Raw genomic sequence first — 16,748 nt, forward strand, 5'->3', positions numbered from 1 at the left:
CACACAGTTTGGGCGTAGAATCATGCATTTGAATTGCTCTCTTTAACTGTGGCATGATCAATCAAGTTTCTGAAATAGCGCTTTGTTAAAAAATTGCAGACTATGCTTGAAAACTTAGTCCATACCAGCAATCAGAAAAAAAAATGGATTAGATTATTAATTTAAGTTAATTATGGCTATCGATTGATAACAACAATTTGTTATTAAAGTTACAATTTAACATTTAACTATGTATACCCTTACAATTGTTCAAATCTTCCATTTCGGCTGAGTTATAATTGAACATTTATACTGGATGCATATATTGGTGCAGTATTCTCCAAAAATGAACCCTCATAGAGGGATTTTTATCATTGCTGGTTCAGATGAACCTGCTCTGCAAGAATAACTTTTAAATCAGCCATTTTGAATAAATGGTGTTGTGCTTGATCCGCGGTGACATACAAAAGGTGAATGACCTGCAAGGGTGAGGACGACGCAATTGGCACACACACCCTTTTGTCCAGTTCAGTGTCTTGATTGATTATAAAACTACCTTTAAAGGCTCTAGGTATTATGCCATTCTTGCCTTTGATAAGTGGCTTTTAGTGAGTGTTTTTGACTTCACAAAACATAACTCAGATCTCAGAGAAAACCAAATGTGATTTTTTTTTTAAAAAAGCATATCGTTTGAGTAGCTTTAATGAGAAAATGTTTGATATATCTTAAAAGGGAAAGATTAACATAGAAAAAGAAACATCAAGTAAACTTGTACTCAACCCTGCAATGTTGTATAAATGTTTGTATTCAAACTGATAAAATGCATCATGATGTGGAATGAATCCCTTCATTGTTCCATGTATTCTTTTTTTATTGTTGGTACATATTCCTCCCCTTTCCTTTCAGTAAAAAAGGAGGCACTCAATGAAATGTGACTGGCTCAGGTGTAGGGAAGATTAGCTATCACTGACAATTGGTTCTCATCACAATCCGCTTCCTGGCTGCATGCCGGCAGTGTGAAGGATTATTTCATATTACACTTTACATTTTGTCAGTGAGCAGCGGCGGTGACGTGACCTCAGGTTGAGTACTCAAATACATACAGGCATTAGATGGATAAGGCCCTGCAGATTTCCTGAACTCGGTGATGTGATGGGAGGAAGAAAAAGGGATTTGATTATATGAGAGATTTGGTGACAAATGTGTGTTGAATGCAAATGTAAAAGAGTAACTTAAAATGCAGGCGCATGAAAACTGGAGGAAAAGCTCTCTTTTACGAGTTTAATGTTTGAATATGTTTAACTTCCTGCACAGTTTGAAGAAAATCTGCATATTTTTCTGAGTAGTTTGTTTTTTGGTTTTGTGTATTTGAGCAAAATTTAGTGTCTTGCCAAAGTTTTCACACCTAGAACCTTTTCCCAGTTTTTCCAATTATATCATTGTATAGCCAATCTTATTTAACGCAATTCACAGTCTGCTTAAATGTGACCAGTTGTCACTGCTGAAAAAAGTAAGGATTATTTAGTTGAGACAGGATTGGATGTGTTACTACTTTATCATATCACCAACTTTCTCTAAGTTTATATGTTTATATATATATATATATATATATATATATATATATATATATATATATATATGTATATGTGTGTGTGTGTGTGTGTTAGGATATGCTGACTGAATGTAAACTAAATTAGTAGCTGTATTAGTCACAAAAACAATTCATGCTGCCAGTTTCACTTAACGTTTTGAGCATTCTTCATGCAGAGGTGAGTGAAGTATGTGGATGACTTAGCCTGAGTTATTACTGAGTCATTCCTACTGTAGTTGAGTCAGAGTTGTATTGTTTCTGTATTACTGGTGGGCATGTGTGAAATACACGCGTATAAGAACAGTGATACTGCAATTTTTGAAATGCCAAATAAACCAAAGCCAGCAATCTGATATATATTGTTGTCAAATAATCTTTGTCACATTGTCAAATCTTCAGTAGGGAGATGGTGGTGTTATTTTTCTATCAAATGATGTCTTCCTATGCCATTGAAGTTTAAAGGACAAATGCACAATGACGAGACAGAGATAATTTAGACAGCATGTATCACATTCCTTTCAGTTTACAATTATACCAAAATAACATAAAATCCAGATTAAAAAAATTATTCACTTTGTGGCTAAAACATGAAAAAAAATTGTCAATCCTTCTTTAAGGTACATTAGAAAAAACAAAATGTTGAAAGCTTATTTTGTGCCATTTTAAAGTCTTTTATCTAACAAAGGTCTGCCAGTTCTCATGTGTGATGGGACTAGTCATTTCCATAGAGATTAATTCTCTCTGATTCTCCTTTTTCAAAAACTGTCCATCAGAATTCCCCTGCTATACCCACAAATCCCTCTGAGACCAGAGGAAATCTGAAAGTCAACTACTAAGTACAGACTGGCCTAATGCAGCAAGAAACATTTTTAAAAAGTAAGAAAGAAAAATCTGTTAAGAGCTTTCCGGCATCACAGTCTCTGTCATTACTGAGCAGCTCTGAAGACGAGTTTAGACACCATGTATTCTGTGGGGACATGAAGCCTCCTGCAGGTGCATGTTATTTTTCATTGGCCATCAAACTGATAAGGCAGCAGAAAAAGTGTGTCCTTCTTGTGCTTTTTCCACTTTGTTGTTTAACTTCATGTCAATCTGCCTCGCAAAAAATACTCAATGGAGTAGTCAATCGCTTCAAACTGCTGCATCATGACACCTTTAAGCTCAGACCAGTTTCCAACCATTTCATTTGTTACAATTTTGGATATCATGTAAATTTCTTAGGAATGAATAATTAATGAGTTTAGTTTCTTTTCAAAGATTTTTCACCCATAAAAGTCATCCCTGAAGTCATATTTGAAAGCTTCCTATTATGCGTTTTAATTATATTTTACTGATGTGTGACCTCCAGCAACATTGCAGCACCCTGACATAATCCAGCTCGGTAAATACCTCATAAAATAACCAAAGTATTTTCAAGCAGGGTTTCTCTGCAAAGAGAGAATGTGAGAGGAAGTTAGAGTCAGAGATTCAGTATTGGGTGAATGGCTGGGTCAACAAAACATTGGGTTTGAAGACATGGGTGCACTGTTTGGGGTAATTAGAAGTGTGTGGTACAGCGTGTGAACCAAGATGCAGTGTAGCACAGAAGATGAAATAAAAAAGAGGAGGAGATAACAGAGAATAGCTGCATAGTGTAAAAATAAGGCTGTTTTAACAGAAAGCAAAAGCACTGAAAATGCAGGGTGATAAACTAAACTGGAACTGACATGAAAAAAAGGTGAAACAAGGAGGACAAAAAAGTGGCAACTCAACTGAAAAGGAGATGGAGTAAACTTGGAGCTGATACAAGAACGGTGCCATTTCATCGACTTCAAAGGTCAAAGGTAAAGTCTTAGATTCACATCTTGCTGGAAGTGTAAGAAGGATTTCTGGCAGAAAATATTTCAATTAAAAGGGTATATTTTGGAGCCACTTCCACAATGTGGGGGTCAGATGAACTACCTACCAAGCTCACCACAAATTCTAAATTAAGGCTTAAGCCGTAAGATTTTTTATTTCACATTATGTTTCCTGAACATAACAAAATTGCAGTGGTGCTCTCAGTGATAAATTAGATTCACTGTGGGGGAAAAATGCTGTATAATAAGGCATTGTTGAGCAGTAGCTCTCATGATTCAATATTCTAAAAATGAAGACGTCAGCATTGCAAGCCTCTTACTGCTAGGACACCTAAGACGTTTATCTTTTTTCATGTTAACAGTCAGTATACTGGTAATGAATATTCAGTGATGGGTTCCACTAATGTCTTGGCCTGCTGGCAATAGAGCTTTGGGAAACTGTTTTAATGTCATAGTGCTGTCGTTCTGCAGAGTGTTCCCATTATGCGCATAATATATACCATGGCTATGCTGATACACGTACAAATATTTAAAATCTCGGAGCTGCTGCGGGTTTAAAATGCATGCTGACATTTCTTAATGATGTCGCAGTTCAGATGTAAAGTGAGATCTGGAAACCAAAGGATGCCATGTTCAACTAATTCCCACTGTATGATAATTTGTTGGTGTTTGAAAAAGCGTTGGCTTATTTCTCTGTTTTTTTATTTTTGTTCAGTGTGTGTATCTGCTGACTGGTTCTGATACAAGTGTTTGGCAGGGAGTGCATGTTCTGATTGTGCTTGTACATAAAGCACCAGACATTTAAATTGAGTGGGCAACCCTGGTGCATCGATGCAGTGCAGGGTTTGTTTTATTTGCATGTATTGAATATCATTTGTCAAGAGTAACAAAACTAGCTTCTCTAACTTTCAAAAAGATTAAATATGATTTACCATTCTGGTTAGAAATGTACATGACCTGAGCATGAATATCCTAGTATATTTAAACTTTTAATGAGATGTTTCAAATGTTCTACATCCAGGCTGAAAATATTTTTCCACCAATCTGTGATATTTTAAACAAAATTTAGGTACACAAGTTTATTGGATTTTTATTTATTTTTTCTTATTCAGATCCAAAGCTGTGTATACAGGCTGAAATTATATAAATACATATCCACCAATATTTAGATAAATGCTTCTTAGCAAGTTCCAGGAAAAATAAAAGTTTGTAGCAATTCACAAGCATCTGGTTCATTGGTAAATGGTGGTGTAGCTATCTACAGTGGAATATTGTGAGTCTGTGAAAAGCCACTTGTAACTTATGTTTTTGCCTCAGATCTAATGCCTATCCAATCCAGTGTAGATGGGTTTGCCGTGGCATAGATGTGCCAGGAAAAGACAAAACAACCATAAAAACACACCAAGGTGCCCACAACCAAAGATCCCCAAGCTGCTGCGTCTGTATTCACTACCATAACCGATGACTGTTGGTTTGACTGTAATGCTTTGGTAAAGTTTTGGTAAACCCAAAGGAAGTATTGCTACATGAAGAGTAAAGAATGTATTTTCCCTACACTAATTTGAGCTTTTATGGTTATTAAATGGGAAAGATCTAAAAAAAATATATATATATATATACTTTTTGTCTCCACCATGGTATCTTGTAACTTTTGTCTTAATGGATTTAGACTTTTGTGGAAAAGGTATGTTTGGGTCATTTAATCTGCTTCTCTGCAGCTCTTTGTTTATTTTGCAAGGTGGGCTAGAATCCATATTCTTTCATTTGCTCTCATCCTTTCAACTGTACAGTTTTGTTTTTCCTTTTTTTCATAGTGTTCTCATATTTAGTTTCTTCTCTTTGGCAATGAAATCTTACCTGTGCCACTGGCTGTAAAACTAGTCTAAAGCACGATCTAGTGTATACTCCTTTGGGCTTTAATGTAGTTGTTTTTTTATTCAAGTCTCCGTCTCAAGTCATGTGTGCCACCATAGCTGTTTTAACAGTCGTCTTAAAAAATGTATTTTCTGAAATGCAATCACCTTGTTCATTTTTATTTTTTTGTGAGAACTGGAAACAGGGAATTCAAGAATTCAGCTGGTTTCTGCTGTTGAGTTTCGTGAAGGGTCATATAATTTAACAGATTTTTCTAAATATTTAATTTTTCTGAATGTCTGAAAGCAGCTTTCTCTAAATGTTGTTTCCCTCCCCCTTCCAGATTGCATGCCCTCCACTAATCCTGCTACTTGCTCTTTCTTTACTAGACGCTTTTTTCAGGTCATAATTGATCAGAAAATGTTTTTTACTCAAATGTCGAAAAGACTTTCTCATCTTTAATTCTTCCATTTGATTCTGGCCTGTTGTACTGTGATAAAATAAATATTAAAATATCTTGTTAAGATACTTATGTAAAATAGTCCTAATTATTTTTTTATGCGTTTTATGAGTTGACATTTTAATAAATTACACTCAGAAGGGTATCACAGATGACTAACTTTCTCCAAACCTAATCTTTTACAACCAGTGTGGGTATTGAATAAATCCCTATGCCTACTGATGGAGTATTATGCTTATTCAGGCCACATGACCCCCTTTTGGTGCAACATATAGGCTACATGGTAAGGAGAGCTTTAAAATGGACTTGAGTTGTTAGGAAAACACCCCCACATGTCATGGATATTTACATCTTTTTATGGTCCATGCTCATAGACTGTGTGTAAACAAAGTTTAGCAGGAACTTCCTCTGGTGAGAATAATTGATTCTCTTAACTTTAAAGGAATCATAAAGCTCTTTCATAAAGCAGACCGTTAGCCCGCTATTAGCCGGGGTTCAGTGTGCTTCTGCAGCCAATATCCATATTAATGTAGTTGCTCTCATGCTCTCGTAAAAACAGAAAACAAACATGCTTGCATGCATCAGCCCACATATTTTCATATGGGACATCCTCTGGTGTGGAAAAAGAAACGGTAAAAAGACCAATTCCTACTTCATTATGAGGAAGATGTAGGGGAGTTGTGCATTGTTTATCATGCATAATGGGCTCTTGTGCTAGTCTGCTATCTGTTCCTATTTCTCCTGATGTGGGTGAAAAATTTAACTGTGACTTTATTCTGCTCCCTATAATTTACTTAATGCCGGCTTTGTTTACAGTTTGGCTTTTCTCAGACAAGGATTCTGCCATTTGATTGTTCAGCTACAACCTTCCTGAGTCTCACTTTCACATAGGCCTTAATAAACGGTTTCCGTTTTATAGTAACCTGCAAAAGTGTTCAGAGTTTTTTATGTATTTTTCGCAATTGTATGTGTGCATTTGTAAAAAATAAAAATTATCTTCCTCTTCTCAATTATCTACTACCTGAACTTACCATAAGTTTCAGTATAGTTGAGGTCCATGTTGGTTGGTTCATTGAAAAAAATAAATAAATCATTGAGGGTTGTGGCTTTTATGCGACAGAAACAGAAAATTGTCAGCTTTGGCATTTTGTCTCACATCTGAAAACATGGATGCTTACTAGAGCAGTTTTTCCCATGTCTTAAACCATCATCGATTTTCCATTTGCACTTCATAAGAGCAAATTTGATGGCATGTGATGCATCTAGACAAAAAACATGTCTGAAAAGCTTCTTTTTTTAGAGATGTTAAACTCTTGTTGAGACTACAACAAAAGCCGTAGTTGAAGGACTCAACATTATTTCACCAGACAAATGTAAAATTTTTTAGTTTTATGAAACTCATTTTATAGAGGTTTGGAATTTGATTATTCTGAGAGAACATCTTTGCAGTGGTTAATGAAAGTCATCTCTCTTTTTTTTTTTTTTTTAAAAATAGGCTTTTCTCATGATGTAATATTTTTGTGTTGTCCTAACACATTCTTTTCTTCTCTCTCCTTCTTCCAGAGGATGAGCTGCAGCTACCTGCTCTGCACCATCCTGCTCTTCGTGGCCGTTCTGTTGGCCGTCACCGTAACTGGCACCATCCTTTTCATGAACCACTACCAGGCCCCGCCCATGTCTGACGGCCTACCCCACATTTCCACCAATCAGGATGAAGCAAACGCCCTGGTCACCGTGGAGAGGGGCGACGGCTCTCGTATCAACATCTTCATTGACCCCAACTGTCCCGACTATAACAGCAACTTCATGCGGCTGGAGGGTGTGCAGACCTCACTGCTCCACTCGCTGACTGACCACGACTCTGACCTGAAGTCGGTCAAAGGTCAGGACAGGGCCCTGCTGGTCAGTCTGGCCGAGGAGGTGGCCAAGCTGTCAGCCCATGCAGGACAGCTGAAAATGGACTATGAGTCTCTGCGCCGGGGGCAGAGCAGTCTTGGTCAGGACCTGAATACTCTACAGACAGAACAAGGACGCCTCATACAGGTAGGGCACCTATACATCAGAGAAGGAAACACTCTTTAGATTCGACTTAGATCCATGCACTAAAGAGTTGAGACACTTTTTAGACTTCTGGCCTAAAACTTGTACCTTGTTTAGCTGGTTTGTGAGCTATAGATTGCCACTCTGTGGAGTGATTCACTGCTGCTCATGGTTTTCTGGGAAATTATGCGCTTGATTATTAAATAGTTTAGTTGGTATATTATGGGCTATCAACACTCATTGATTTAATGAGAAAATTGTAATTTCACTCAGTAAAGACTGAGTGTGAATGACTGTGAATTAGGATGAAAGACTTAAGTTGGCGTGGTCTTGCCTATCAAAAATTTGAGACTTGTCTGGAACTTGGAAAAATGACTTGGGAACGTCTTTGCTATACCCACACAAATCAAAAACATGCAATAAATGCAAATACATCAAAATATTACTTTGTGCATGTACTATGTAGTAATATCCCAAAACAAAGAAAATATTTTATTTTTTAAACTCAGTTGAACCAGACAATAAAACTGAAAAGCAACTGTTAAAGCAGCAATTTATCTGGAATTACTTCATAGCCAGCAGTTTAACATTAATTACGTCAGCATTTAATTTGAATCATTTGAGACATAAACACAAGAAAAGCAAACAATGCATTTGACAAAGGATGCTTTTAACAGTTTTCTTAACCCTTTTTGAAGAGGTATTGGACAAACTAAGCTCTGAAGAAAACCAAAAGCTTTTTGAACAGAAGAATATCTATTGAGCTAGATAACATATAGCAGTAAAAACATAAAAAACTGGAGACTAGTTTAATCTTAGACCGAATGTCAGCTTTCACCAGCGTAGTTTTCCGGGTAACGCTTTATTTGATGGGTTGTGAATAAGACTGTTATGACACCGTCATAAACATGACATTACACATGACATAATATTCATGAACATGAGCAAGTTTTCATGAATATTTATGACTGTTGTCATAAAGTGTCATTAAGTAAATCATGACACTTTTAATACAAAGCTGACATTATTCAAAATGTCTTCATTATGACAACTTGATATTAACCAAGAAATCATGATCTGACATAAATTTGTTCTAAAAGTATTACTGATTAAACTTTAGATTTAAAAACATAAAGATACATAATTTTTAAAGATGGGCACCAGCTCCCCCAATGACCCTGCAAGGATATGAGAGATTGGACGGATAATGTTAAGTCCTTCAATCCATATTTATTTTTGCTTTATCTTCCCACACACTGCAGAAAAATAGTGCTATTTACTTCACGGATACTTAAATTTTGTTTTTAAGGTTAAGTCACGGACCAACACTTCATAGATCGTTATTTGAGAAAAATATGTGTTTAATTTTTAGAAATAAACTATGTGAGAGCTGTTTTTGTTTCTTTTTTTGCTGCCCTCGTCTTTTGTGGTGACTGCTGATAAAAAAAATAACAAAATAATTTAAAAAACACAAGTTAGCACTAACCACTCACAGCTCAGTTCAATTCTTTAAGTAATATACAGAGGAGTTCTGAGGTGCGGGATGTAAATGCTTATTGATGCCTATTGATTGAGAGCCCACCTTAAGATGTGTGACAGCCTATTGCTCTGGAGCATTTTCTGTGGGTTTATTTGCCTTCCTTCCTCCTTTCTGCAAACTCAAAACATGATCGTTCCCTGAGTCAATGCCAACTCGAGCGTGTCCGTTTCATTTTACACCGTGATTGCCCAGCTGCAACGAAATTAAAGCACAAATAGAGCTTATGTTTCTCCGGGCTCATGTTCCTCCTAATGTAACTCTCCCGGCCTTGCATTCGAAGGGGGAATCACTGGGGAAGAAATGTCCATCATGTTTGAAGAAAACTCGCACATTAATTCAATAAGATAACATAATGCTTACCGAGATGGATGTAGCCATAATTAAAGCCCCTTTAGTTTTGCACTGTCCAGACTGATTTATTGATGACACATATCCTGAATGTCTGTGGTGATTTTTCATGCTACATGCTCATTTAATCCTGTCATGTCAGCGCTCTATCATTAATAGATAGAATGGTGTAGGTGGCACCTTGCTGCCAGCCATGCATCTGAAGCAATTGAATTCATTTGGCAGTTGTTTCTTAATGCCAGAATTCCAGCGCTTTTTAATCAGTTCATGTAGAAAAGCTTAAAGGTTGGTTTGTTGGCAAACAAGTGTTAGCAGACTGAGCTGTAAAAGCACTGAGCTACTTTTAATTTGCGGAATGGTGTAGGTTGCACGGGGCAGTGGGCAGGGTGTGTTGAGGTGGTACCAGCAGCAGCATAGACACTGCAGGTGATTGATTTGCTCTGTGGAAGCAAGGCATGTGGTGCGCACATCCGCTGTTTCAGCTTGACACCATGGTGTGACTGTGTGATCTATGGGATACCTGTGGCCAAGAGTTCTGATTTATAGGATGGCACACTGCTGAATGTGCTGTGCACTGCAGCCCTCTTTCTTACAGAAAAAAAACAACAAAAAAAACTTCACCCTGCCTTATAGGGATAAGCCTGTCCACATCCCCCTGAGGTGAAGTGTAGGAGAATCTGATTGCAGTAGGTTTGGGGGAAATGTGCTTTTATTATTTAAAAACAGACATATTCATCTTTCATAGCAAGAGAAGTGTTCTGGCATATTTGCGAATGGATAAATCACTCTGATGATAAAAAACTATTCCAGCTGAGGCTTGGATCATAGAGTGATATACAAGGGCATCCATGTTTTTTTAAGACCAGTTGGTAATTTTGTTTACTTCATAAAGTTAAACCATAACAGTGCTAATTGACTGAAACATGTAAAATACCTCTTCCTTTTGTTTTATGTTTACTTTTTTTTAATACTCCATTTCTGCTTTACACCTTAACCTACCAAATTTTAATTATAAAATTTCAATCCATAAATACTTGAGCTTTTATTGGTAAAGACTGTTTGAACTTATTTTTTAAATAAGTTATGATAAAATCAAAGTTCAATCTGTTCATTGTTTTAATTGAGGTGTGTCAAGTTCGTCACCCAAGTGTGTGATATTGTGTTAAATACAGACAAAGAAATAACAGCCTTGACTGTGAATGCAGCACTTAAGGTGGTATGTGTCTGTTCTGCTAGACAGAAACTCTTTGTTGATTATTCTGAATTGAACTCTAATGACATTTGCATCCATTGAAAACCTTGTTAAACAATAGATTGTAAGAGAGATTACCTAAACCTCTTCAAATAGCGAATAAATAAATCCCTACATTTTTCTTTAAATATGGTTATTTATAAACTCATAAGGTCCATTTAAGTCTGGTACAAACATGTATCATTGCTAATCCAATTACGTTTTAAAACCTGGCAGCAAAGTCATTGTTAGTTACTAGATGTGGTCAGACTAACTTATAATATTAGCTCATAAATATTTTTATTAATTTCAAATAGCCATAGCCAGCAGTTTACATTTTTTAGTAAAGTATTTCTACAAATATTTATAGTCATTGTCATTCATTTTACAAATTCAGTAAAATTTTTTGTGAAGAGTAAAAAAATACCCAATTGAATTTCTGGTTCACTATTGTTAGGACTCATGTAACATATGAAACTGCAGTAATGATACCGTAAACTCGCAAATTAAGCTATTGAGCTAAACACAGGTTAATAGAGTAACATTATCCATTTATTCACTCAAATTTGCAAACATGAATGGGTGACTTCAAAAATTCAGCAGCTCTGGTCCAAAGGTAAAAAACAAATATGAAGACTTAGTGGAAGTGTACATGTATAAAGGAACATCTATTGAAATTATAGTACAATCCATTACAAAACAATATAACAGGAACTACAAATCGTAATATTCCCACCACTATTATTTGCTCAGTTTATATTTTAGGTTATTTTTTTCTTATTGTTTATTTCTAATTGTATTGTCAAATTTATTTCATTTTGTTCTTTATTTTACTAAGCAAATGGGCATAAATGTGACCCAGAAAAGTTATCTGTGTTCTAATCTCAGTTCTTTGCTTCTCAATTTTTGCTGCAATGGTGACCAAATAATAATGTTCCTCAATCTCAGTCTATATATTGTGCAGCACTCTGTATGCACCGATAAAGATTTTTCCTCTCAGGTTGCCGAAGTTAACACAAAAACCGCTTAACATCAAAAATAACCCTCCTAATGGTGCCTAGCACTGAATCGTACATCCTTCATTCCAGTACATACACACACTCTACAAAATTGGGAAGCATCAAAATGCATACTTGAAAGTCATGATGGGATTTGTTCCAAAAATGTTAAATGCATTTTTGACACCAACATACAAGCCAAAACAGGAAATATTGTGACAGCAGTTTTGGTATCCATCAAAGTACCAATTAGTTTTCTAAGGTAAGTCTTCTTTTTTGATAGCTCTGTCAATAAACAATCATGTCCTGTGTCCAAACAGTACTGAATTTTTTTTAAAAAGAGGAGGAAACTGAGGTCTAAACTCGCCGAGAACCAACTTCTCATTCTTTCATGATGTGCAGCGATGCACAGTCTGACTGCAAAATCACTTCGCAAAGGCAAAAGCTGCAAGGAGGAGCATGACTTACTGATTTCCTTGAACTACAGGTCACAGTTTAAACTGAATAATGTGCCTGAGGATTATTAATGTTTTAAACAAGTGGCACTTGCAACCCCTGCTAAGGATCTGGGGGCAAGCTGCTGGTATGTGAGAAAACCATATTGCCTCAAGACACTCATTCTTCCAGGCACAAGTCCTCTGTGCGCTTGCGGAAGTAAAATTGTGCTTGTTGCAAGGTCTCGGCCAAGGATATGATACAAACAACTTCAAAAGCTCAGTAAGAAAAATAAAAAGTAGGTAAGAGGAAAGCTCAAATTTGTAAACATGAATGGTGACTTCAAAGATTCAGCAGCTCTTGTCCAAAAGAAAAAAAAAATATCAAGACTTAGTGGAAGTGCACATATATACAGTAACATCTATTGAAATTATAGTGCAATCCATTACAAAATAATATGACAGGAACTACACATCTTAATATTCCCACCACTGTTATTTGCTCAGTTTATATTTTAGATTGATTTTTTTTATTGTATTGTCAAATTTATTTCAATTTGTTCTTGTTTTGCCTTTTTATTTACAATTGCAATCAGGCATTTCCTTTCTTTGTTTCCCAGTATGAAATATGACGACTTGTAGGTTTCTTGATAGCCAATGCATTGTTTTTATCTGCTTGGGATCTATGCATTTTGTCCCCAAGGTCCTCTGGGTATTCTGACTTTCTCCCACAGTCCAAAAATATAATTAACTGGCCCCTCTAAATTGTCCTTATCAGTGAAAGTGTCCATGCGTGACTGTTTGACGGATGGATGATTAGATATTATGTGCTTTTGAATAGTGTTTTGGCCAATATTACACTGGGACCTTTTTAATCAAAGCAAGAAGCCTAACACATGACGTGGACACTTATGATTTACAATCCTACAAATCCCTAGACTGAAGACATATCCTTTCCTTCAGATGATGTTCAGTTCACAGCCTGAAAGATAGGTGTGAAAGTGCAGAGGATACATCACTGTTAATGGGAACCACAGCTCTGGGTAATAAGCTGCAGGCAAAGTTTTGTGTGAGTCTTAGGAAAAAAAATTGAGTCTTGCGCCAAGAGGCAGAGGCTGGGACATTCGTTTTCCACTGAATTAAAGAACATACTTGAAGATTTCTTGATCAGCAACGTAAAGTGGTGGCAGAACAATTCCAAGCATTCAAGGTTTGATCTCAGACCTGACATGTACTGTCAGATAGTACAGTTGTGTGCTTATGTGGCTTTCAGTGGACGGCAGAACATTGGCTCCATATACCAACTCAAACACAAAGCAGCTATGTCCAATTAGGGGAGGGGGAAATTAAAAGTGCAAATTGCAGTGTAAAAATTTCAGTCGAATTTAAATGTAAAAATTGAAGGCATCATGCGCGCAGCATTCTAATGAAGGGGATTAATATATAGGGTAATTGCTGTCTCTCTTCTTTCTCTCTAAAGCCCTTTTTAATCTGCTTCCGTCTTGCAACGCGTTCGAAATTTAACGCTGTTTGTTTTTCTTCTCTCTTTGCTCTTACGTCTGACCATGCCCACAGCCAATCAGTGAACAGGAGCTAAGCTTGCGTCACCCATGCAGGTTTGGCTGGCCCTGCTGGCCCTACCAGAAAGCAGGGACCGAAAAAGCGGGGGCTGGCTAGGAAAAAATGAAAAATTGGAAACACTCATAATGCAAGCTGAGTACAATGGAGCCAGGTCCATTAGAAAAGGGGTAATAGTAGTTCAGTGATGCAGGAAGATCGAAGAAGTCTCATATAAAATATTTCATAAAATCTACCCTAATAAGGTGTGTATTAGTACTATATTCCAGAAAGAATTTGATGTAAATTGTTTTGTGATTCATATCCTTAAACTGTTCTCCACTTGTTTTGCTACTGTCCTTTTGTTAATGCTTTTTGGCAGAATCTATGTGACTTCATCCACAACAAAGAAGCACAATTTATGCTTTTATGGGCAGATCTTTTACTTGGCCTCACTGGTAAAAGCTTCCCTAACAATTCTGAATTTCTCATAAATCCTTTATTGCTAAATATTTAGCAATAAATATTTACAGTACACATACCACAGGGTATGTGGAATCCTTCATTGTTCCACATACCCTGAAAGGAAGCCATGCTTTGCTGCATTTTACAACGAATTAAAATGTGAAGCAGCCGGGATGAGGATCAGTGTTTCCAAATCAGAGGCCATAGTCTTGAGCCAGAAAAGAGTAGAGTGCCTTCTCCAAGTGGCGGAGTTGAAGTATCTCTGGCTCTTGTTCACGAATCAGGGAAAAATTGAGCAGCAGATCAACAGATGGATTGGCTCACCATCTGCAGTGAAGCGGGCACTGTACTGATCTGTTGTGGTGGAGAGAGCTGAGTCAAAACGTGAAGCTCTCGACTTACTGGTCGATGTACATTCCTACCCTCATCTTTGGTGATGAGCTTTGGGTCATGACCAAAAGTACGAGGTCACGGATACAAGCTGCCAAAATTAGTTTTCTCCATAGGGTGTCTGAGCTTTTAATCCCTTAGAGCACAGGTGTCAAACTCCAGTCCTGGAGGGCCACTGCCCTGCAACTGTTAGATGTGCCTCTGCTGCACCACACCTGAATAGAATATTTAGGTCATTAGCAAGTCTCTGGAGAACTGATTTACACGAGGCCCCATTGAAGACCCAGGACACGCTGGGGGGGACTATGTTTCTCAGCTGGCCTGGGAATACCTTGGGATTTTCCTGGAGGAGCTGGAACAAGAGCCTGGGGAGAGGGAAGTCTGGGTCTCCCTACTTAGACTGCTACCGACTCCGGATAAGCCAAAGAAGATGGATGGATTGGTGAAGAAGTGTTCAAATAAATAATTATGAGCCCAAAGTCAATATTAAACTCATGCCCAATGTGAGTGCAACTTTTTACTGGAACTATTTAATAATGGATTGTCAGATATGTCAAACCAAAGTGACAAAGTGTGCCACACAGTAGCTACGACAAACACCTTAGTGAAAACATAAAATCTAGAGATCTAACACTGTTAAGTCGCTGCTCAAATGCTCATCAGAATAATTGCCAAATTGATGGTTACTTCTGCTTAAACAACAACACAGACAAAACTCTATGGAGAAATGTTTGGAAGTTCTTTAAAATAATTTCTCAGCTTGTCAAAGAAAAAAGATAAAAGATTAACAGAGAAACTTCAACTAGATATGGTGTTCCAGTATATTTACCTTCAGGCGGTTTTAGAAATTTGGTCCACTGCAGAAAACACATCAAAGTCATGTCAGGTGCTGCTTTTCTGTGATGGAGAGCAAAACAAAAATGGCTCTGAGTTTAGCTTACATTTTAGCTCCATATGTTATATGGACCGGCCTGAAAACATCAAAGCAAACTGAATTCTGACAGTGTAGAGAATATCTGTAAAGGCTGTCATTGTGTTTACCATATTGCACAACGTTTTCTAAAAGCTATATCACAAAGTCATACAGCTACAATGAAAAGAGGTCTTTGGTCCTTTCTTAAAACATCTAAAGATGCTCTACACTCAAGGTGCTTTTGCAATATCCACATTTCAAAATATCAGAAGCAAGGTTACATAACAACAACTATTATAAATAGACGTTCTTGCAAAAGTATAAACACACCTTCAACTTTTCTACATTTTGTCACATAAGCAAACTTTAATATGCAAGCTGGTAAAAGATGCATAATGTTGCCACCTCCGTGTTTTATGGTGGGATACTATGTGTGGGATTGTTTCTCTCTAAACATGGTAGTTCCCATGTAAGCAAAAAGATTTAATTTTGTTTCTGGCCACAACACTTTCTTCCACATGTTTGCTTGATCCACCTCAGTTATGATACTTGTGACAAATCTTAAACAGAACTTCTTTTGGGACCGATTCGTGGAGCGCAGGATTAGCAGTTGTCCTGTCAAGATTTCCAGCCTCGATTGTGGATCTCTGTAGTACATCCAGAATCACCATGGGTTTCTTTGTTTGTTTTTCTGATTAATGCTCTTTTCCCATGTCTGCCATCCATCTCTTTCCGTGTTCAAGTAAATGTTTGAACATTCTCCATGATATGATTTGTGGTGTTGCTATGGAGAACTGATAAATCACGAAACAATACCAAGGACAAGTGGACTATAATGCACTACTTTGTGTTGATGCAAAACATGCAATGGAATATTATCAAGCTTGTGATTATGTGGCAACATGTTAAAAAGCTCAAGAAGTGTTTATAAATTTAGAACATACTGTGCCCATTTCCTCTTTTTCTGTTTTTGGCTTCAGCATTTTATGATATTTGTGCTTTGGATTTAGAATTTTGCATTTCTGGATTTCCATTTTAAAAAAAAGAGTTTATTTTTCCATTGTATTGAAGCCTTCCTGGCGCTCTACTAAGTGTCTAAAATAGGAGGGC

The 16,748-nt window shown here is 36.9% G+C and overlaps 1 protein-coding gene across 2 annotated transcripts in view; it reads left to right on the forward strand.

Moving 5' to 3' along the window:
* The window catches only part of LOC102228704 (fibrinogen C domain-containing protein 1-like), a 154,074-nt gene that overhangs the window by 45,469 nt on the left and 91,857 nt on the right, over window positions 1-16,748 (forward strand). For both annotated transcript variants that reach the window (XM_023338582.1, XM_023338583.1), the window contains one exon: window positions 7,286-7,765. In XM_023338582.1, the coding sequence (XP_023194350.1) occupies window positions 7,286-7,765 (480 nt within the window). The remainder of the gene's footprint in view (window positions 1-7,285; window positions 7,766-16,748) is intronic.

Source organism: Xiphophorus maculatus, chromosome 8, assembly GCF_002775205.1.
Source record: "Xiphophorus maculatus strain JP 163 A chromosome 8, X_maculatus-5.0-male, whole genome shotgun sequence".
Taxonomy (NCBI): domain Eukaryota; kingdom Metazoa; phylum Chordata; class Actinopteri; order Cyprinodontiformes; family Poeciliidae; genus Xiphophorus; species Xiphophorus maculatus.